The 23,555-nt window shown below is 31.5% G+C and overlaps 2 protein-coding genes across 12 annotated transcripts; both read left to right on the top strand.

The window, feature by feature from the left end:
- Positions 1 to 4,921: 4,921 nt before the first annotated feature.
- LOC106769634 (amino acid transporter AVT1C) lies at positions 4,922 to 11,344 on the top strand. 6 transcript variants are annotated; one of them, XM_014655335.1, is made up of 14 exons: positions 4,922 to 5,058; positions 5,209 to 5,267; positions 5,484 to 5,715; positions 6,119 to 6,426; positions 7,948 to 8,162; positions 8,431 to 8,454; positions 8,651 to 8,831; positions 9,136 to 9,352; positions 9,618 to 9,753; positions 9,838 to 9,857; positions 10,124 to 10,269; positions 10,412 to 10,455; positions 10,532 to 10,594; positions 10,974 to 11,344. In XM_014655335.1, exons 3-14 carry the CDS (start codon positions 5,537 to 5,539, stop codon positions 11,070 to 11,072), a joined length of 1,632 nt encoding a protein of 543 aa, XP_014510821.1. In that variant the 5' UTR covers positions 4,922 to 5,058; positions 5,209 to 5,267; positions 5,484 to 5,536; the 3' UTR covers positions 11,073 to 11,344. The 6 variants fall into 6 exon arrangements, with proteins under 6 accessions (XP_014510821.1, XP_014510823.1, XP_014510820.1 ...); XM_014655337.1 differs by having other exon boundaries at positions 5,497 to 5,715; XM_014655334.1 differs by lacking the exon at positions 5,209 to 5,267.
- A 3,547-nt stretch (positions 11,345 to 14,891) lies between these two features.
- LOC106772027 (pumilio homolog 4) lies at positions 14,892 to 22,630 on the top strand. 6 transcript variants are annotated; one of them, XM_022785430.1, is made up of 13 exons: positions 14,892 to 15,044; positions 15,226 to 15,293; positions 15,364 to 15,585; positions 15,692 to 16,371; positions 17,535 to 18,258; positions 18,372 to 18,957; positions 19,036 to 19,177; positions 19,284 to 19,391; positions 19,930 to 20,142; positions 20,241 to 20,351; positions 21,149 to 21,343; positions 21,693 to 21,867; positions 22,186 to 22,630. In XM_022785430.1, the coding sequence occupies exons 4-13, from the start codon at positions 15,700 to 15,702 to the stop codon at positions 22,209 to 22,211; spliced, it is 2,952 nt and encodes a 983-aa protein (XP_022641151.1). In that variant the 5' UTR covers positions 14,892 to 15,044; positions 15,226 to 15,293; positions 15,364 to 15,585; positions 15,692 to 15,699; the 3' UTR covers positions 22,212 to 22,630. The 6 variants fall into 6 exon arrangements, with proteins under 6 accessions (XP_022641151.1, XP_022641150.1, XP_014513639.1 ...); XM_022785429.1 differs by having other exon boundaries at positions 15,406 to 15,585; XM_014658153.2 differs by lacking the exon at positions 15,364 to 15,585 and having other exon boundaries at positions 15,706 to 16,371.
- Positions 22,631 to 23,555: the final 925 nt, after the last annotated feature.

The raw sequence follows: 23,555 nt of genomic DNA on the forward strand, positions 1-23,555 counted from the left end.
ACATATATATATATATATATATATATATATATATATATATATATATATATATATGTAAGGAGTAGGACGGATGGTCGTAGTGACAACCAGGACGACCGGTATGCTGTAATCCGAGGAAACAACGGTGAAGCTCGGTCTCGGCGGTTGGGAGTAACCTCTGATTGAAACTCTAAAGAATTAACATACAACCCTGTCAGCACAAGATAGCATAGTATTTTCCATGCTCAATGAAATACTCTGAGACGAGACGTCTGGTAGGACCAAGGCGTTGATCCTTCGACGCTGTACGGACGAACCGACCAAACATTTGATGACCAACGAATAACGACGAATGTTCGTATAAGGAAGCTGATCCAATGCCGTTTAGAACAGATCCTTCTTCAAAGCTTTCCCGACGGACGGCTAACGCGTCCGGCAGAGGATGAAGATTAAGAATTGGTAAAATTTTAGGATTAAGGTAAAACCAGATTAACTATAGCAGGCCTACCATTGGGCCGTGATTAGGGTTTTGCTAATCATTGGCCCATGAGAAAAACTATAAATAGGAGTCCAAGGTTAAAGGTAGGTGGTTCCATTGAATGCATATTTATTACTCTCTCTCTATCTCTACTGTTTTTATCTGACAATTAATACTGACTTGAGCGTTGGAATGCCATTAATAGGTACTCGACCAAACTCAGCGAAGAAAGGAATCGAATTAAAGTTGGATTAATGGAGGACCGGATGGTCGGAAGCAGAAAATTGTGTAAGAGAACTCGGACAATATCCCGACCGAAACAATATATATATATATATATAATCATCTTGGTAAATTTCAAGTTGAGGTTTCCACGATAAATATTCTTTGATCGTAAAATTATAAATTAAATACGAAAAAGACATATATAGCTGTAATAAAAAGTTTTATGATTGGAACTATTGTATGCAATAATTGTATCAGTGGTTAATATTTTTTTTTCAAAATCAATTGACAATGATGTGTAAAAGGTAAATTAAATGTAAAAGTAACGTACAATTTTCCAGAGAAAATAAATGAAGATAATGACAAGACAAACATTTCCTTTTAGAGAGAGAAAATAGTATCCATTTGAAAAATGATATTGCCTTTTATTTTAGAATGATGTAATTGTTAAAAGTATTTATAATTGTGAAAAAATAATGAATATAAATAATTATATAAATTTATCAGGTTATAATATATCATTGTCGGATCTGATCTCAAACACGTTCATTCACATTAATTATTTCAGAGACAACACGTACATACCATAAATCTTAAAGTCTGTTTCAGACGAAGCGGAAAACCGAAAGCGTAAGTTTCAATTATTCATTCAAAACATCAAACTAATTAATCAAATTAGCTGCTACATATGTAATGCATTCTCAGAATATCAGAAACATAAAAATATTTTGGATATTTGAAAAATATATTTCAGATTTCTGTCATTATACATAAATTGGAAAACAACAAAATAATATTTTGGAAAAAAAACATTTTTTAATTTGAATTTACGTTGTTCCATGACTGGAGCTGTTTATTCTTGTAAAATATCTCACCACAAAATATGACATATGACATCGTTGAATTTTATTTAAAAAAAAAAATCAGAAATGTTGACTATTTTATATGATTTGTGGATATAAAAGATCGGAAATCTTTTTAATATAAAAATTAATTATTTTTAACATAGAACTCAAAAATTTAATATGTATGATTTTTTTTTCTTATATAATATCAACATTTTCGTTTTTACTGATTGATTCTTAAATTTGTAAAAGAAATATTCCTAAACTTTGAATACTGTGATGCTGACTGAACGTTGATGAACGTGAATATTTGTGTTTGGTGGACAAGGTAATATGTTACGTACAGGCTGAGAGTTTGGAACGATGTTCACAGGAAGACCACATGTTGCATGTTTTATCCTGCTGTGTTGTTTATTGGGATCAAACAACAGCACTCCATCACATGCTTCGGCTCATCTTTTAATAATTTATGGAGTAAAATTTGTTATGTTTGATTTAGACGTATACCATAATAATATTAGGACTGTAAAGTTTTATATTTTTCCTAGTAAAAAATTGAAAAAAATAATATTAAATAAATATAAAAAATAAAATATGTCAAAAAAAGGTATTTTGTTTAAAATGTATGATGTGTATATAATAATAATTAGTGGAATTTATAAATTAGTATTAAAAGGTACAGTTGATGCTTTTATATGATGTCTCATTCTATCCATTAACAAAATACTGTCAAGTTGCCCTCATAGACTTTCGGAATATTCTAAAGCATCTCTTTCAACAAAATATGATAATTTGTGTGCAATGAGTACCGTATGCTTCTTTTGGATTTTAGTTAGTTCGTGTTGAATATTAGTTTTTAAATAATTATTTTTAAAAGGTGAATATTCTTTGGTCGTTTCGCCTTGATAATAATGTTTTGGAGCAAGTAAAAATTAAATTAAAAAGCAAGGTGAATCACTTGTAAAAATAAATTACATATTTAGAAAAATGTTTTCATGTTTAAATTGGCTTTCATTTGTGAATTTTCTAAGAAAAATATTTGTCATAACTTTATAATTGATTCTTAAGGAGAAGAAGACAATAAAATTTGAGCAAGTTAATAAATAATGAGAGATGCAAAATTGTTGCCAAATTTCATAAAACACTATGTACCATTGTTACACTTTAATGATAACTTCTACATTTGAGCATAAAGTGTTATAAAACAAAAAGAATTGTTTCCAACATGTGTTATATTGCTTAAATGATAAACACTAGGAATGATACATGTAATGATTATTAAATAAAACATGCAATGATTACACACTAAGAATGACGATATAAGTGATATTAATCCAAATTTACAAAATTTCTATATCAAAGTATGATTTCAATCATTATTGTACTAATTACAATATTTGTATCATCTAAAACACAAAATATGCATTTCAATTATTGTTACAATTCGCAAATAAATTCATTTACTCTAATCAGTAATACAAAATATAATTTTCTACTGTATCTTTAAAATATATCCACTCCAATTAATAACAACATGCTCTAATCCATATAAATCAAACCAAATGAAATAAATGTAACTAAACAAACTATATAACTAAAAGGTCGTATATATGCAGTAACAAACAAAAAGAAATTCAAAGTCTTTCAACCATCCAAGTTAATATCTCCCCTTAATCAGCTATCGATCGTACTATTTACTTGCAGTTTATTAAATAATTCGGGATTTCTTTCAAAATCTAAGAAAAAAATATAAAAATATGTAATTTATGTTCAGGAAAGTAAAAATTTAACAGAATTAAAAACTCTAATCAGCCTATCTGGGTTTATTCAGAGTTCCCTTTTAAGGAGTATACACCATTATTAAACTGACTTGTTTGACCAAGAAAAAATATAGAGAAAATGTGGAGAATATATTAAAACAATTTTTTTTTATAAAGAATAAAATAGTTATAACTTTCCTGAATTTTTTTTATTATTTATATAGTTGAAACATATTAAAAAAAAAGTCTCACGGAAAGGAAAAGGATTCTCACTGTTTATTCAGATTTATTCATATTAAAGAAAAACAACATATTGAATTTATTCAGATTAAAGAAATAACACGATTCTCACTGCTTTTTACTGAATTTCGGTCATAACTTCATTAATCTCACTATATTCCATTTTATAAATATTTAAAAGTGCAAGTTTTTAGTTTGAGAATATGCTTTATTACATCACTAAAAAGAGAAAGTATATAGACCACCAATTTGATAAGGTAGAGGAGAAAAGGAAAATTATTTTTCTATTATTTCGATAACTAACAAAACTATTAAACAAATAGATATAAGTTTTTCTTAAACAATAACTATACCAGATATACCAAATTTGTTTATAATAAAACAGAAAACAACATAAAAAAAAACATTGAGATAATATAATACTGGATAATCTTCAGAATAAAAAAGTATATTGTGTTTTAATATTGGATAGGGATAATTTGTGACGTTTATAGGTGGTTGTTGAATTCAAATTATGTCATAATCATTCATATTCATATATCTAGGAATAAAAAACTTTTATGTATAAATGATCTACTGTTATGAATTGAATTGATCTTCTGTTCCACTCCTATCACTTTAATCACTATATCTTGTTCTTTCTCGTATATTTTCAAGTTATAATAATAATAAGTATAAATAATAATAATAATAATAATAATAATAATAATAATAATAATAATAATAATAATAATAATAATAATAATAATAATAATGATAGGTTTTGAAGATGAAATGAACACTTATTGATATTGAAATTAGAATAAACTTCTTCTCATATTAATTTTTTATAGTTGTAGATGATTCATATCTTATTTTACATTTCACAGTTCCTAAAAGCAGTTTTCCCATCACATCTTGAAAGCGTAATTTATAATTTAGGTCAGTTAAAAAAATATGCAATTTAATTATTAACGTACAATAAGTAATTAAATTTAAAAAGATGGATAAAAATAAGGAAAAAAATTATTTAATGTTAAGAAATAATGCGTTTTAATTATGAAAATGTTAGTTTGAAATGGAAAGAAATCAGTATTACCTATTATAGGAAGGATTTGAGTCCCTCCAACACATGAAAATAAAATGCATGTGAAATTATTATTATTATTATTATTATTATTATTATCATAAATTTGTAACTGTAAGATTTATTATAGCATTAGATAAACTGGTTACTGGCAGCATCGTATGATTCGTGAGAGCTCTGAGAAGAAACAAAAGAAAAATGGGGACCCATGCCAGCGTGACAACATGGCAATTGGCTATCTATTATCTCACATTAATGTACGGCTAGGATTTCTTATGTCCCTGCACTGTCGAAGACAGAGTACAGATGTGCATAACAATAAACTGCTACACCTTCCATCATTCTTCTGCTCTGTCATCCCACAGTTATTTTCAAGTTTTTCAGTTCTCACAAACACCACCTAAACCGCTATAAGACTTCCCAACATTGAGAGTGCAGTGTCATTCAAACCACCTCATATCAAAGGTAAGTTTCTTTTATCTCTGTTCTTCTTTTTCATTTTTTCACTTTCTTTCTTTGCAAAAACCATAAGAGGAAACACTTTAAAGCTCTCACCTTACCACCCCCTTTTTTCCTTTCCTGCCTTGTCTTTCTTTTCTGGTTTCACTTAATCAGACTGATGAAAATGCATGCATAGCTCAAATCTAGCTGGATTCTTCAGTACAAGCTTCTGAGTAAGAATACTTAAAAGGAAGCTTTTTTTAATCTCACCCCACGTCTAGTTTTTTTTTTTTTTTTGGTATTAGAAATAAGGTTAAAGAACAGGGTAGGGTTGATCCCTGCGCAGATTTTATGTTGTAAAATTGCCTTGAGTTTCTTATAAAGATTTTAAAGATTCTCTTTCTTTCTGCTCATATGTTGTGTTTTTTGAGTGTGGTTTTTATGTGAAGGTTATTGTTGAAGGGGTTGAGGATTTTTTAAAGGAGAAAGTGCTTGAAGGAAGATGAAAAATTCTGTTTCAGAGAACAGTTTTATCATCGAGAGTGATGAAGAGGATGTGGAGAAGGATTTGAACAAAGGTGGAGGTGATGGTAACGATTCTGATTCTTCTAGTTACTCAACTGAAAACCCTCCACAGCGAAAGCCCAGTTCTTACAACATCTCGTGGCCACAGAGTTACAGGTCTGCTATTTTTTATTTTTTTTTTAACAACACTGGATTTGAGAATTTCTCATGATTGTGTTTTCTCTTGTCTTTTTTTCTTTTTTGTTTCTAAAGTGTCAAAAGGGCACCTTTAATTTCTCTACAAATATGGTTAATTGTCTTTTCTGTTCCTCCTTTTTCATTACGTTTTTGAAAAGTGATTTTGCCTTTTTCATGGTGAATGTAAAAATTGTTAGGAACCTTTTTCTGGTTAGTTTTGGGTTTTAGAAGAAACCAGAACATGCCACTTGTGCTTGACATAGTCAACAAACTATGTCCAGAAGTTGAAAAAAAATAAAAAATCTAACAACTTCATTTTGGTGTTTCCTATGTGAAGTGCAGAACTGAATACTCATATATTGTTGTTGATGGTGTGTTTCAGGCAATCTATTGATCTATACAGTAGTGTGCCATCACCAAACATTGGATTTTTGGGCACATCCTCATTGTCAAGACTAAGCAGCTCTTTCCTTTCTACATCACTAACAAGGAGGCACACTCCTGAAGCACTTCCTTCAGTGACAAAGCCTCTTTTACAAGAACCAGAAGATGAGCAGCATCAGAGACGTAGCTCTCACACCTTGCTTCCTCCTCTTTCTTCTAGAAGATCTTCTTTGATTAAGAAGGACTCCAAGGTTTCTCATGAAGTTCCCTCTCGCAACTGCTCTTTTGGACAATCTGTGTTCAATGGTAAATTGTTGTTTCTCTTTTTGTTATGTTCTTGGTTTGATCTATGCCAGAATTCTCTTCTATCATGAGAAAACACACTGTTCAACCTTATCTTCTGAATAAATAGAAAGGAAAATAGAAGGAAGAAAAAATATCAAATCATTATTAAGGCAAATTGAATGCATAATGATACAATGTACTGTATATGTTTCCACTTTTATATCAGAAAATTTGAACTTCATCATATAATAGGAGAAATTTTCTACGTGCAAACAAAATTTGGTGAGAAAAGAGTGGTGTGCATTATTTTTTCTCTTTTTCATTCGGACATGATCATGATTCTGAGTTTATAGAGCTTTGAAAATTGATATAATGCACGACTTGCATTAAAAAGAAGCTAACAAACAGATAACACTCTAAAAAAACAGCGTCCTTATGAGTTACATGACAAAAAAAAAACATGGTGGGTATACACTCTGCCCCACTTAATGGATTTGGATTGGAATATGGATCGGATTTTACCAACATTTTAAATTGGGAGGTGGGAGTAGATTTGAGATATGAGAACTCACATAAACCATTTTAGTGACAATGATTCTTGTGTAACATATTTTACATGGAACAGAGTGTAAAATAATATAGTGATTATTTTCTAGAAAAAAAAAAAGGAGCCAAGTTAACACTTCTAAAACAGATAATCACTTGATAACCAACATATCAACATTTTAATTTTTAATTTAAAATACTAATATATATTATCATTTTGTGAAACTATCGTTTTTGTTTTTTATAATGAGAAAAACCAGCTTCTAAAGAATAATTGATTTTAGGAGAACATGTTTTAAGTAGGTTATATTATAATCATAATTGATTATTTTTTCTTTTTTATGATTCAAAAGATGAGTTTTTTAAAGAAGTTTTTCTTTGTATGAAAACCTTAAAAAATATTTACCTTGAAAGTCACTTTAAGCCCAAAACTGGGCGCGGTATATTTAGATTATAATAAAGTAAATAATAGAGTTAAGCTTAACAGTTCAAATAATTAGTTAAATTCCTTACTAATATTTTATTAGAAGATAAGGTTTGGGTATTCATTTATTGGTGGCAATGAAAGTCATTTAGAACATATATTATTTTTTTCTGCAAAACTGCAATTAAGAAGTCCAACAGACATACTCAATGAATCCTCTGACTGGGGGACCATATTAGGCAATGATGTAACTTTTGCTGGCTTATCATAGACAAGTGATGATTCAACCACTTTGTCAGCATCACTTGTTCAAAATACTACAAATTTTCTCATTTGTGAGTTGACATCTAGATTTAATCTGTACTAAAGCTAATCACATGCACCTTTATATTCACTAGAATATTGTAAATTTTGAATTGCATGAACCTGAATCGTTAAAAATAAGGTTTTATACCTTAAATTGTAAAATGAAACGTAAGATAAAATATGTTAGATCATCTGGTTTGAAACTTGATGACCCCTGCAGTGCAGTTGGTGCTTTTTCCTTATCTATCGTAGTTTGGATTTTGTAGGCATAAATATTCTTTGTGGTGTTGGAATCCTTTCTACCCCTTATGCTGCCAAAGAAGGTGGATGGTTTGGGCTCTCAGTCTTGTTTCTTTTTGCAATTATTTCATTTTATACTGGGCTGCTCTTGCGTTCCTGTTTGGACAGTGATCCTGAGCTTGAAACATACCCTGATATTGGCCAAGCTGCTTTTGGTACTACTGGACGTATTGCAATTTCAGTAAGTCTTCCCTTCATGTGTATTTCTGTAATCACTCCTTCTCATTTTTCAAACATTGATTCTCTGTTCTGATTTAAGATTTATGTTTTATGTTCATTTTATAGGTTGTGTTATAGTTCTGTTAGGTCTTGAAATCTTAAGATTTTTTATGTTCCCTTGTCTTTATCATACAGTTGTATTGTAGTTGGACAAATTCCATGTTAGTTAAAAATAATTATGTTTCTAATCACCTTTTAATTCTTTCTCCTTTTTTTTTCTTTGAATACAGATAGTGTTGTACGTGGAATTATATGTAAGTACAAATGCCTTCACTCATCTAGTATTCCATTAGATGTCTCATCCAATGAAATTTGTTACAGCAAATTGAAAATGATCAAATTCTATGTTGCTACCTGTTTGGATTCCACTGTTACATCTTGTTAGATACCTATTATAATTTTTCTAAATTTATAGCAACTACTTTCCCTATTGAATATTCCTTCATGCAGGCTTGTTGCATTGAATATATAATTTTGGAGGGCGACAACTTGTCTTCCTTGTTTCCAAATGCACACTTGAATTTGGGTGCAATTGAACTGGATTCACATACACTTTTTGCTGTGCTTACTGCCTTGACTGTTCTTCCTACTGTTTGGCTCCGTGATCTAAGAATTCTCAGTTACATATCTGGTAAGTGCTTCTTTTTTGGTGATTAAAAGTTAAAGCTTCGTCTCATCTACATTTGGATCTAAGTCAGTTCTCAAACAAGGTTTTATGATACTTCATGTTGTTCTTTTCTGTATTGGGATAGGCTTTGTTCTTGCTGTGAAATGAAGTTCATGTGCATCTTCTCGAGTTGTTATCATTCATGTTTGGTTACTATAACTGCTCATGAATCTGTCTTATGTTTTGGCAGTCAGCAGTAATATATGATGCTGTCATCATTATTTGAAAAAGCTTATTATAAACTTATACTATGTTTTTTTTCATATAGCTGGTGGAGTTATTGCATCCATTTTGGTGGTTCTCTGCTTGTTATGGGTTGGAGTAGACAACGTAGGATTTCATAGCAAAGGGACCACACTCAATCTTGCAACTTTTCCTGTTGCTGTGGGTCTCTATGGTTACTGCTACTCTGGACATGCTGTTTTCCCGAACATTTATTCATCCATGGCAAATAAAAACCAATTCCCTGGAGTGCTCTTAGCATGGTAAATAACTTTTGGCCATAATCCATAACTGGGTTGACACTATTCCTTCCACTGTATATTAGATCTAAGTCTTGTAAAAATTCAACTTACAAGTATATATAGAAGACATGATGATCTCTTTTAGGTAAACTAGTAGAGAAGTGTAAGCAAGGTAAATCACAATGCCTCAAGATGTGGAATATATTTGCATAGGATTTTTATTTTGTTCACTGGAATTTCTTTTTCAGAATCTAATGTACACATGTGTGATTTTTCCTTTCCTCAGTTTTGGTATTTGTAGCTTATTGTATGCTGGAGCTGCTGCTATGGGATACACAATGTTTGGTGAAGCTATACTCTCTCAATTCACTCTCAACATGCCTCAAGAATTGGTAGCAACCAAAATTGCTGTTTGGACCACGGTATACATACTATACTTAATTCTGTATCAGCTTCAATAAACTACATAAATAACCAACATTTTATCTTTTTCTTTTATTTTGCAGGTGGTTAATCCACTTACCAAATATCCTTTTTATAGGGGCCTTGCATAAGTAGCTAAATTCATGAGAGTGATATGAATAAGAAATGGTTTTGTTTCCATCCTGCATTTATAAATTTAAAATTCCTTCTTGTTCTAAAACCTGATAAGTGTTGATTGAAGGTGAAAGTATTTGACAGGAAAGAATGTGTTATATCGAAGTATGTTTGAAAATGTGTTCTATGACATGGCATTTCTCTTGCATCCCCTTTTAAAGCAAAGGAAGTTGTTTTTAACTTAATTTGAATCACATTTGCATTGACTATATCCCCGGTGGCAATGAGTCTAGAGGAGTTGATACCATCAAACCATACCAAATCTTTTCTATATTGCTTCTTCATCAGAACAGGGTTGGTACTTTCCACCCTCGTTATTGGTCTCTCAGTTCCCTTTTTTGGTGAGTCAATATAACTTCTTTACTAAATCTGAAAATTATTTATTTATGGATGGACCAACTTTCTAATTTCAGAAAATCATCGTACCATGACACAGTTGTACCATGTAATATGAACAACATATGTAATTTTTCTTTTTTGCAGGTCTCGTTATGTCATTGATTGGATCATTATTCACAATGCTTGTTGTAAGTCTCATTTAGTTTATCTGTTCTTGCTTACTGATCTCGACATTTTATTAATTAAAACCATCATTGATCACAGTCTTTGATACTACCCTGCGTTTGTTTCCTGAAAATCTTGCGAGGCAAAGTGACACGATTGCAGGTATGATGATTTCACTGTCAACAATACTGCTCAATCTAACATAAATTTCTAAATTGATAATAAAAAGAAACAATTTTCTTTAAAAGGTGAACCGATAAAAAGTAGAGCATTGATGAAATAAATAAACTCTTTAGGACTCTATAGAGTATTGAACATGGTGGCAATTTTGATATTGACATAACTTAAAGCACACAAATGAAAAGCAATTTTTGAAGCAGAAGGGTATCATTTTGACACTAATACACTTAAACAAGACACTCAAGAATCTATGGCAATTGCAGTAGAAACATCATATCAACCGATAATTTTGTTGCACAACTAATTAAGTTGAAAGATTACTTGATAACGCAACTTTACCTTTTATTTCCTATGTCTACAGGCAGCACTTTGTGTTACAATCATCATGGTAGGAGTTGTCTGTTCTTCTTTTGGAACATACTCTGCCCTCTCCGAGATTATTAAGAGTTTGAGGGGATGAACAATTGTAGTCTGTCCAGTTTTGAGTCAAATTTTCACAATTTTGAGTCAAATTTTCACTTGACACACTTTTCATTTCTGTTTTTTGTGGTTTTTCTGAATTTTCAGTTACCTTGTCATGAAAGTTTCACTCATGTTTATTGAGGACAGATTAAGTGAGCTTTGTCAAAGAGAATTTTTTGTTCTATATTGAAAGTGTTGAGTGCAATGTTTTGGTGACGATAAAGAATCTCTATAACCATTCAATGCAGAAATGTTGAGTAGTGTTTTCAACTTTTCATTCAAGACAGCAAGGTTTGTTAGCTCATACTTATACTTGTTTCCTTGTTCTTTCTGCATATTTATGGATCATAAAAACATGGTTGAATAAACTTAGATTCTCATTCATGAAGTTGTGGTTGCACTGCTGAAGCTTATAACGCATTAACTTCACTAACCATCGTTTTACTTTTCATCATAATTTTTCAAGTCTTTGAAAAAACCGTAATCAACTTCAACAACCATCAAAAGCTCTAGTGTATTTTTTTATGACTCTGCCACTGAGATTCGTAAATCATTACTTGTATCCTAAAATATAGAATATAATAGAGAGGACAAAAGAAGAAGAAAGATGTATATGATAATACATTTTAGTCTTTTTTAATTAAGTGTTAAATGTGTTTTTCTTTTCCTCTTAAAATTATTTTTTAAAATCTTATTTTATTTGTAATTTAAATATATATTCATTTCATTGTCATTTTCTATGAAAATAATATAAAATATATCTTTTTAACAAATGTGAAGTGTTTAGCATGTGACAAAACAAACTTTATCATTGATTATAATATAATTGTTACGTATTGTTTTTTATTTTTTCTTTTTATGATTTATAGTTATTTGATCAATAATAAAATTAAATTTAGAAACATATATTTTATTTTTATTTTTTAAAATAATAATATTTTAAAAATAGTATATTAAATAATACAAATTATTTATACTACTATATAAAAATTGTTTCTCTAAAAAAATAAGGTATTCCATACATTAATTAGACAACTTTAAACATACATTGATTATAGGATTATAAAAAGATAATTAAACGAGATTGTTGATATATTAATTAGACAAATTTAACAATATACATTAGATGAATTTATACATACAATTACTAAACAAGTATAAAAAAATATTACATGAATTATCCACACATTAATTAGACGAGTCTAAGAATATCCATTAAACGAGTTTCTTCACACACTAATTAAACAAGTCTAATAACAAACAGTAAATTAATTTGTCCATACACTCACAAGACAAGTATGGCAATATGCATTACACAAGTTTGTTTTTCTATATACAAATTATACGAGTTTATCGATATATATTAAATGAGTTTGTCCATTAATTGATTAAATAATCTTGCAATACAATTAAATGAGTCTGCAAATACATTGATTAGACGACTATGTTCATACACTAATTAAACGATTATAGCAACAAACACTAGACGAGTATGTTTATATACTGATTAAACAAGTCTAGCAATATACATTAGGCAAATTTGTTTATACACAAATTAGACGAGTTTATTTATACACATTAGATGAATTTGTCCACTCACTAATTAGACGAGTCTTGCAATACATATTACACGAGTATGGATATACACTTATTAGACGCGACTAACAATACACATTATACGAGTGTGTTTGTATACTGATTAAACAAGCCTAGCAATACATATTAGGTGAGTTTATCGATGTATTGATTAGACGAGTCTAGTAATACACATCAGATAGTCTTTCCATACACTGATTAAAAAATATAGCAAAAAAGTTACATGACATTATCTATACAATAACTAGATAAGTATAACAAAAGGTATTAGGCAAGTTATTTCATACGTTGATTAGATAAGACTAACAAAAATTATTAGACAAGTCTCAAAATACATTGATTAGATGAGCAAAATAAAAAAATTAAACGAGATTGTTGATGTATTGATTAAATGAGTACAAGGATACACATTCGATGAGTAATTCATATATTTATTATACAACTTTAGCAATATACATTAAATAAGTCTTTCCATACAAAAATTAAAGGAGCCTATTAATAAACATTGTACAAGTTTGTTCATTTACTGCTTAGATGAATTTTGCAATACACATTAGACGAATCTTTTCATATATTTATTAGATGAGTATAACAAAAAACATTACATAGGTCTAACAATACATATTAGACGAGTCTGTACATATACTGATTAAACGAGTATAGAAAAAATATTAGATGAGTCATTTCATACATCGGTTAAATGAGTCTAAGAATACACATTAGGCAAGTATGTTCATACACTAATTAGACGATTCTTAAAACACATATCAGATGAGTTTGTTCATACACCGATTACATCATTATAACAATATGCGTTAGACTAGTCTCTTCATAGACATAATAGATGAGTTTATTAATACACATTAGACGCCTATCCATTCTATGATTAGAAAAGTCATGCAATATACATTACACAAGTTTGTCCATATATTAATTAGACCATCTTATAACGTACATTAGAAGAATGTGCCTATATACTGATTAGATGAGTCTATCAACACATATTGAACGAGTTTGTTAATGCATTGGTGAGACAGGTCTAGTAATTCAATTTAATATTTTTAACGAGTCAACTCTACATATTTTTACATATCTTTTATATATTTAGAGAATTTACTCTTTTTTATACATGTTTTATCCTTTATATTTTTACAAAATCTACTATTTATATTTTTATAAACATATTTTTAAATCTATAAATTACGTTTAAGATTGATTATATGTGCACAAAATACTTGTTTCCTCCTAAAGAAGGAACATGAAAGGGTCCACAAACATCACTATAAACAGACTTCAATAGTTTTTTATGCAATGTATGTATCAAATGAATTTCTAGATTACTTGCTATTAATCCAACAGTTTTCACAAACTTTGACAGGAACTTTAACTACTTACTAAATTTTTTGAACATAGTCGACTTAAATCTGTAAAGTTTAAATGATCCATTCGTAGATGTCATAGCTAGGATTCATCAGATAACACTATAACGAAAAGACACAGGGTTTCAAGGCTACTCAAATTTACCTTGAAGGTTCTATTCCTGGCTAGTGGAGCTCTAATCACAATTTTCTTCATGCACAAATTTCAAGAAGATTTTCAACCAAGTTCATCAAATACCCTTTCTCTAGTTAATTGATCCATACTGATCAAGTTACTCTTCATTCCAAGCACATACAGAACATCTGAGATCATTGCTCGTTGACCATTTTGCATAGTAACCAAGACATTTCCTTCACCTTTAGCTTCAATGACCTTATTTTTTCTTTTTTCCTATTTTCGCCCAAATAGAAGTATAACATACACTCTGACTTTATTCTTTGTCGTGTTTTATTCAATTTTAATCCAACTAAGAATATTAAATTCTGAGTTATCGTGATGCAGATATATTACATTAAACAAATGGTGATAAGTGGTACATTAGAATCTGACTCAGACATGTCAATGAGTTACCTCCAAAATTGCTTATTAATATCCCAACGAGTTATCTCTAAAATTTTTAATACACTTTAAACCTTTCTCATAAATGTTATCAATTCCTACAAAAAAAAAATCATAGGAATTAGACCGTGCCTTTAATTAAAAAAATCCAAAAAGACTAGATTATCCTTTTATTATTTTCATCTTATGATATTTAAAAGGCAAAAATAATAAAAAAAAAAGCAAAAATTTGATGATCACTAACAATTATATATGTAATAACAGAAATGAAAGAAAAAGGCAATGTGATCAAATCGGCCCAAGGCCCACCGCATCATCATCATCATCTCTCTGCAAATAATCCCTTTTTTTCAGAATTCTTGTTTTGAAGATTTGGAACAGAAAACAAAGCAATTTCATTTTCAGCTTCCTCATCCTCACAACTCCATTCTGAACGGTAACGATGATTCCCCTTTCATTAATCTCTGCAACTTGTTTTTCCTTAGAGGGAATCCTGATTGATTTATCTGCGTGATTTTTGTCGAAATGTGCAAGATTTACATGTTCATTTGCACAGGAATTGTCGGAAGTGGTTACTTGTCTTTTTTCCGTAATGGGTTTCTCAATTTTTGTTTCAGAAAGGATCGGATTTCGGGCTTTGGTTGGGTTGATGTGTGACGGTTGCGTTTGGGCTGTGGAGTCTTAGGTATGATTGTTTCCCCCCTGTAATTGAAATTTCTTCATTGATTTGTGCATGTCAAATTTCTGTGTAAAAGGAAGAGAGAGAATGTGATGGAATCTTCGCACCGCTCCGACAGGTGTTCTCCTCAAGGCGTCTTCCATCAGAATGTAGTAGGGGTTGTGTTTGATGAAATGATGGGGCGGGGGATTTTCCTTTTGGACGATATAGTGAAAGAGAAGAAACCGTGATTGTTATTTTATTTTTGTATTTTGCTTTTGTTTCCTCTGCTTTCTTGGCACAAAGAAAGTGGATTAAGGTATGGAGTTGTCTTTTCTTTTTTTATTTTTTTCATTGTGTTAATTTTTTTGTTTGGTTCAACTGTGATGGAATATTTTTTGGTGGCATTGGCTGGTGACTTCTAGTTTGGAAAATGCAGATGACCAGTGGGAGTAAGGTAGATATGCAAACCTTGGATGACGATTTGCATCCTTTGCCGAATGGGACTGTTGAAGACTCTTTGCAGAGTGAGCTTGAAAAGATACTGCAAGAGCAGCGTAATCAGCAGTTTATCAATCGAGAGAGGGATTTCAATATTTGTAGGAGTGGAAGTGCGCCTCCAACAGTCGAGGGATCATTGAGCGCTTTTGGGAGCCTTAGGAATTCTGATTTTGGGTTGATCAATGATAGGAGGAGTAGTAACAGTGGACTTTTGACTGAAGATGAGATCCGATCGCATCCTGCATACCTTTCGTATTACTATTCACATGAGAGTATAAATCCTAGGTTGCCTCCACCGTTGTTGTCGAAGGAAGACTGGCGTGTTGCACAAAGGTTTCACAGTGGTGGGTCTTCAATTGAGGGCTTTGGGGACTGGAGGAAGAATTTGGCCACAAATGGCGATAGTTCGTCGCTATTTTCAATGCAGCCAGGATTTTCTGTGCAACAGGCAGAAAATGATTTGATGGAACTGAGAAAAACCAGTGGGTGGAATGTCTCTCGGCAGGCTTCAAATCAGATGCTTGACAGACACATGGATGTTCTGACAAGAATGTCAGGAGCTGGTCTTGGTGGGAGGAGAATGGGTTTCACTGACACCATTCAGGTAATTAATTTTAAAGTTATTTAAAAGCTGGTCTTTGAAAATATGATTTTTAACTGAATCCAACTATTGTTGTTGTTGTTACATGTGTAGTGATTTTTAATTATAATTAAAACTTTTTCTGAGAGGTTTCATTTTTTTTGTCACAACATTTTGACATAGATTAAGATGGTAACAATTGATTTCACTATCAGCTTTATGCAATTGTATAATCAATTAAACTGTCCAACCGTCGATGAAATAACCATACCACACATGAGAATTTGCAGCATTGTCACTATTTTTTCTTTTTGCGTTTTATTTTCAAACATGGATAATTGGTTTGTTATTTTGCCCGGGAAAAATTGGCTAACTATTCTAGTGGTTAGTGATTGCTAGTTGTTGGCGTGTTATGATGGTTAAAGAAGCTTTGGGTGTAAGTTAACATTCCGTAACATACTGGAGATGTCTGCTTTTCTTAATCTGGAATCACTAGTTCATGACCGTTTATCATATTCATATATGCAGTATACTAGTACTAATAGCCAAAACTATATAAAAACTAGTGGTGCATAACACAGTAACTAGTTCAAATTGCATTGAGTTACAAATTGACTTGCATAAACTATGATACGGAGTGTTCTATCCTAACATGCAATGGGGCACTTGACATCCATTACTTTCAAATGCTTCACCCATATAAACGTAAACAAACATAAACGTCACAAGAAAATTCCTTCTTTTTTGGACAAGCTAGAAATTTGATTGTTATGACTTATATACTTTGTATCTCAAAATGAGTTTTTGTAAATTCTGATTTGATATTGGTCAAGTTTTAGATAAAAAGTTTGAAGTACTTAGTGGGGCATTTCTAATTTTGGTGTCTGTCATGGTAGAGTGTCCATTAATATTTATATTAATATTGTTCTGGGTTTTCCAGGTGAAGTACATATTTCCTTTTATCGTATCCTTATTCTTGAATCATTTGAATTTTGAAATTGTAAAGTGTCTTATTAATTTGGGTTTGAATTAGTGTTGTTAAATACATTTATTGTGATCATAATTTTATCATTATCCTTCAATCTCTACCAATTTAAGCTGATAAACTGATAGATCATGTGTTACTAATTTTTTCCCGATCTACCTTTGGTCCTATATTATACTTTCAACTGAAGTTAGCATTTTAGCAGGAAGGATTTGAACAACCTGCTTCATTATCCAGCACCATGTCACGTCCAGCAAGTCATAGTGCATTTGGTGATATTATGGGTTCCACTGGAATTGTTGATCATGAATCCTTTGAGGGCTTGCGTTCTTCAGCTTCTACTCCTGGTTTGGTTGGACTTCAGAACCATGGTGTAAATCTTTCTCCTAGTTTTGCATCTGCTGTGGGTACTTCTCTGTCAAGGGTGAAAACCCCAGAACCCCATGTTATTGGGAGACCTGTTGGATCTGTAGCTCCACCATTGGCAAGTAAAGTTTTCAATGAGAAAAGTGGTATTGGCTTGGGCACCCAGCATGGCCACCCTTCCAATATGACTGATCTTAGTGATGTGGTGTCATCTTTATCTGGGTTGAATTTGTCAGGTTCTAGACATGCAGAGCAAGATAGTCTTTTGAAATCTAAGCTACAAATGGAAGTTGATAATCATGCTGATGTTCTTTTAAGCTCCCAATGTAATGTCAATTTGCCTAGACGACATGAGATTATGTCAAACCTGAACACCTATTGTTCAAATGAGCAAGTCAATCTATTGAAAAAAACCGCATCTTCTGCTAATCTTCGAGCAAATATGCATTCCGGTGGAAATGTAACAAGTTTGCCAACTGCAGACTTCACTGGCCATATTCCCAGTGCACATCTTGTAAACTCGAAACTGAATTCCGTTTATAATAATAATCTTGAGACAGGTCACTTTCTTAGACTCCTTTAGATGTGTTTTTGTGAATTAAATCATTTAATTTGTGTTCAGTGGAGTTTAGCTTGATTAGATTGCTTTAACAATTCAGCTTTTCCATTCCAGCTATGAGGCTTCGTAGGGATGGACAAAATTTAGATGCGCAAGTAAACCAAGTTGGTCCTGAACTTCATTCCACAACTCTGGACCCACGCCTTATCCAATGCTTGCAGCAGAGTTCTGATTATCCGATGCAAGGGATGAGTAGTTCTGCTCATCCTCTTCAAATAAGGAATTTCCCTGATCCTTCTTCACATGGAGATTTGGAGGGGCTTAGGAAGGCATATCTTGAGACACTTCTTACTCAACAAAAGAAACAGTTTGAACTTCCACTTCTGAGCAAATCTGGACTTAATAATGGGTTCTATGGGAATCAGCCATATGGTCTTGGCATGCCATATTCTGGAAAGCAGATTGCAAATTCCACACTTCCTGCACTTGGATCTGGAAATCCACTCTTTGAGAATGAACGTATATCACGCATAAATTCTATGATGAGAAGTTCAATGGGAGGTTCTGGTGGCTCATGGCATGCTGATATTGGCAATAATATGGATTCAAGATTTGCTTCATCCTTACTAGATGAGTTCAAGAACAAGAAGACCAGACCTTTTGAACTTTCAGATATTGTTGACCACGTTGTTCAATTCAGGTATCAATCTTGCACCTGCACTATTGTTTTTTGGCGTGGCTCTGGGAGTATGAATTAATAATCCGTGTTGTAATGCAGCACTGATCAGTATGGTAGCCGCTTTATTCAGCAGAAACTAGAAACAGCATCAGCAGAAGAGAAGACCAAGATATTTCCTGAGATCATTCCTCATGCTCGTGCCTTGATGACTGATGTATTCGGCAACTATGTTATACAGAAAGTATAATTTGCTTCTACAACTGAATATACTGAGTACCCTCCTAAATATGCTATATTTTATTTGGTTATTGATTTAAGAATTTCACGCTTGACTTGCATTGGTGCAGTTTTTTGAGCATGGTACAGAAAGTCAAAGAAAGGAATTAGCCAGCCAACTTTCAGGTCATGTTTTACCTCTTAGTCTGCAAATGTATGGTTGCAGAGTGATTCAAAAGGTGCATAGCCTTATATTTTCCCGTTATTTCCCTGTCTTGCACATTAACATATGCCTGAGTCTTAAAATCCCATTTCCTCAATATTTTCGTAACCTTTTTCTCTTCCTAAACTTTAGTCTGCTGTTTATAGACACAAGTAATCTCTGTTTTTCACATCAGTAGTTTTGGCTCAGTTCCTTTCAAACTGATGAATGTATGCTTTAATATCAAGTAAATAATGAAGCACATGAGATACTCTTGTTTATTACTTTCTAATTTCCTCAGTACTGAAATTTGTTAGTTTGTTATTTATTTGATATTTTCCTATGATATCTCTTCAAACTTATAAGGTTTTATAGTCCTTTGGTCCATATTAGAAATAAAAAAATGTTAATTTAGTTCTTATTTGGTTTATTGTGATATGATAAATATTTATTGTTACAAGGTTAAAAACTTTAGGGTACTGACCCCCCTCCCATTTATTTATTCTCTTGATTATTTTCTTTTAGATAAGCTGAAACAAATGCACTATATCGAAGTTAGCTAACTTTATTGACAGGCTTTGGAGGTTGTTGATGGGGATCAGCAGGGTCAGATGGTGTCTGAGCTCAATGGTGCTATAATGAAATGTGTACGCGATCAAAATGGGAACCATGTTATTCAGAAGTGTATAGAGTGTGTCCCTCAGGATAAAATCCAGTTTATTGTTTCATCCTTTTATGGCCAAGTTGTTGCACTTTCTACTCATCCCTATGGGTGCAGAGTTATTCAGGTCAGACTATTTCACATAGTTTCTATTGAGATTGTGATGCCCTTTTTTTCTTTTAGCATTTTATTTAACTATTAACAATTTACATGGTATTCAAACAGAGGGTTCTCGAACATTGTGATGATCTAAATACCCAACAAATTATAATGGATGAAATTATGCAATCTGTCAGCACTTTAGCACAGGATCAGTATGGAAATTATGTTATTCAGGTGTGTATCTTTCAATATATGAACTTTTTCTTATAGTATACAAAACACACGTGCACATTGGGGATGCAGATTTTATGGTTTGACACTTTGGTGCGTAATACCTTCCCTTGTAATATGCATTATAGTTTGGTACATTGGTTGTGTCTCCCATTTCAGAAAAGTATGGTGTTTCAATTTTGTCAAACAGCATTTTCTACTTCTGTCTTGGTCTAAGTGTTAGGTCTTTATGCATGTTGCTTGGCTTATTTGACCAGAAAATAGCATTTTAGATCTGATGCAATTTCTATACTGTTAGTGCGGCGTACTTATACGATATAACATTTTATGATGAAAAGGTCAATACCTTGGGCATGCTCATTTTTTTCCAAAATTAAATGAAAAACACTATTGAGGAAAGTGAACTGATAAACTGACATTTATTGTGCTCATTTATTCTGTCGTTGGCAACTGTTATTCCAGTTTTATATTTTCTGTATGAGTTATTATTATATGGTGGTTTCATTATCAAGTGATACAAAGCCAATATTATGATCTCATCCAGTTGATAATTCGATGTACCGAGTTTCATCTTATTGTTCTGAAGTTTTAGCACCAATTTACCTATCGAATATTAAGATGGCTTTTATTTGTTTTCATTTGTGCATACATAAACCTTACTTTTCCTTTTTTTTAAAAAAAAAAAATTGCTCATCAAATATGCCAATTTGATTACGGTTGCTGTATAATAATATCTATTTTATGTTTATTGTTGTGTACTAATTCCTTTGATACTTCTATACCATACTTTTCTTTGGTAGCACATCGTGGAACATGGTAAACCACATGAGCGGACTGCTATTATCAACAAGCTTGCCGGGCAGATTGTTAAGATGAGCCAGCAGAAGTTTGCTTCTAATGTTATAGAGAAGTGTTTGGCTTTTGGTAGTCCTGAAGAACGTCAGATTTTGGTGAATGAAATGCTTGGTACTTCTGACGAGAATGAGCCCTTACAGGTTTGGTTCCGTTCACTCTTATAATTCGAATTTCATCTTTTCCAAGTCTGGAGATTATCTTTTACTCAAACACTTTCATGGCATTTAATTTGGTATCAGCTGAGGGAGGTTAGTTTGTAACTTTTAATTGTGTGCGATCATTATTCAAAAAAACTGTTCATACTTGTGTGTTCACTTCCCTTTCCTAAATGTTTTATTTGTTCTGCTAAAAATGAAGTTTTTAGGGAGAATGAACTATTTAATAATTCCATTTATTTCTGATAGAAGGTCAAGTATGAATTACGTTGTTGTGTTGTATATTGATCAATCTCGAGGTGCATAGTAAATAATGACATAACATAATTTGCAGGCTATGATGAAAGACCCTTTTGGAAATTATGTGGTGCAAAAGGTTCTTGAGACTTGTGATGATCGAAGTCTGGAGCTGATCCTTTCTCGCATCAAGGTTCACTTGAATGCCCTGAAGCGGTATACATACGGGAAACATATAGTTTCTCGCGTGGAGAAGCTCATAACCACTGGAGGTGAAGAATGGAAAGACTTGGGCTGTTTTTTATTTCTATGTTCAGAAACTATTTTTAGTTTTTAAAACACAACTAAACAAGGTTGCTCATACAACCTGTGGAAAGTGATGCAAGATGAAAACCCAAAAACATTTCTTTAGAGAAACAATTTTGAAAATTCAATAGATCCGGGAATAGAATTTGATTGTCGACAAGTGTGAAATTGTTTCATAAAAGATTTTTCAAAAGGAAAAAATGAGAAGTAGAGTTTTTCAAATGCTTTTATTTAAATTTTGATTGCGTGTTTGTGAATTTTGATGAAAAGTGCCTTATTTGCAGAAAGGCGTATTGGATTGTTGGCCTAATGTAGTTCATCCTGAGGCGTCCAGAGATGGTGTTGGGGAGAAGCAGTCTTTCTACTGTCCCAACCTTTTGTTTTGTACAGCTAACATGAATGTTTATATCGCCAAGTGTCGCCTGCAAGCTTTACCGTATAAAGCATTGGAGATAAACACGGTCAGCTGAGCCATTAGAATAAATTATGTTTGTTATTTTGCTTGATTTCGTTACTATAACTTGACAGAAAAATCTCCACAAGGAGAGTTAACATAGGATGTCAAGAATAGACGGCAATGTGTATTTATTGTGTATGTATATGAGGTCCATTGTCTGTAAAGAAAATAATGGTAAAATGACTTATTGCAGTATCCAAGAGTCATTATTAGATCAGGCTCTGAACTTCTATTTCATCTATGTAAATAATATGCTGCAAATTTCCTGGGTTGATCTTTGTTTTTCATTGCCATGACACAGCCTAATTGCACTTTCGTTTATATTAGGATTCAGTTTCTTCACACTTAGAGTTATTTCATCATTATGTTAAAAGGTTTAAATCAAACTTTATTATCAATGCTAGGTTCAGTAGTTTTATAATTGACGTATAAAAAAGGAAGTTGAAGTTGTGGTTCAGTACTAACCTTTCACCATCCTCCCTTTTTCTGGAATGAGTTTTTTGAAATATATTCTATATATTTCAAAACAAATAAGAAATTTGTGGTGGACATAAAATCTTTTTAGAATATATATTTTAAAATTTCAGAATAAATAAGAGGTGGTGGAAATGAAATGAATGTCATATCGTTATAATTATGTTTTTACAGGACTCTACTTTTTATTGAAATATTTCTAAGGGTGGAATTGATAAAAATTTACACTGTTGATAAAACCTTGTCTCTTTTATCGTGGTTCCTTAATTTTAGAAAACCTTATGTGAAATAAGAGTATGCTATTAATTTTTTTCCACGAAAATGTTAACTACTCACCACTTTCATCTGTCATAAAAGGAATAATATTAAGTATAAAAAATATTATTTTTACGACTATCAACATCTAAGTTTATGTTGTTCTCAAACACTGTTGTTCAGTAGATTATAACAAAATATTGAAAATAGTATTGAATGTTTTAAGAGAAAAGTTTTACTCATTATGCTATATAAGTAAAAATCATTATAATCTTTGTCACAACTTATAACTTATTTAAATATATACTTCGCAATAAAACTTATAAAAAGTTTCCTGCGAGGAACTTGTCATTTGACTCTTTACATGCTTAATATTTAAAATATATATATATATAATTTTAAAACATTATAATAAAATTAATACAATAAGTATTTAATAAATTATTATTATTCATATTTATTTAAATA

The sequence above is a fragment of the Vigna radiata genome, chromosome 8, assembly GCF_000741045.1.
Source record: "Vigna radiata var. radiata cultivar VC1973A chromosome 8, Vradiata_ver6, whole genome shotgun sequence".
In the NCBI taxonomy this organism is placed as follows: Eukaryota; Viridiplantae; Streptophyta; class Magnoliopsida; order Fabales; family Fabaceae; genus Vigna; species Vigna radiata.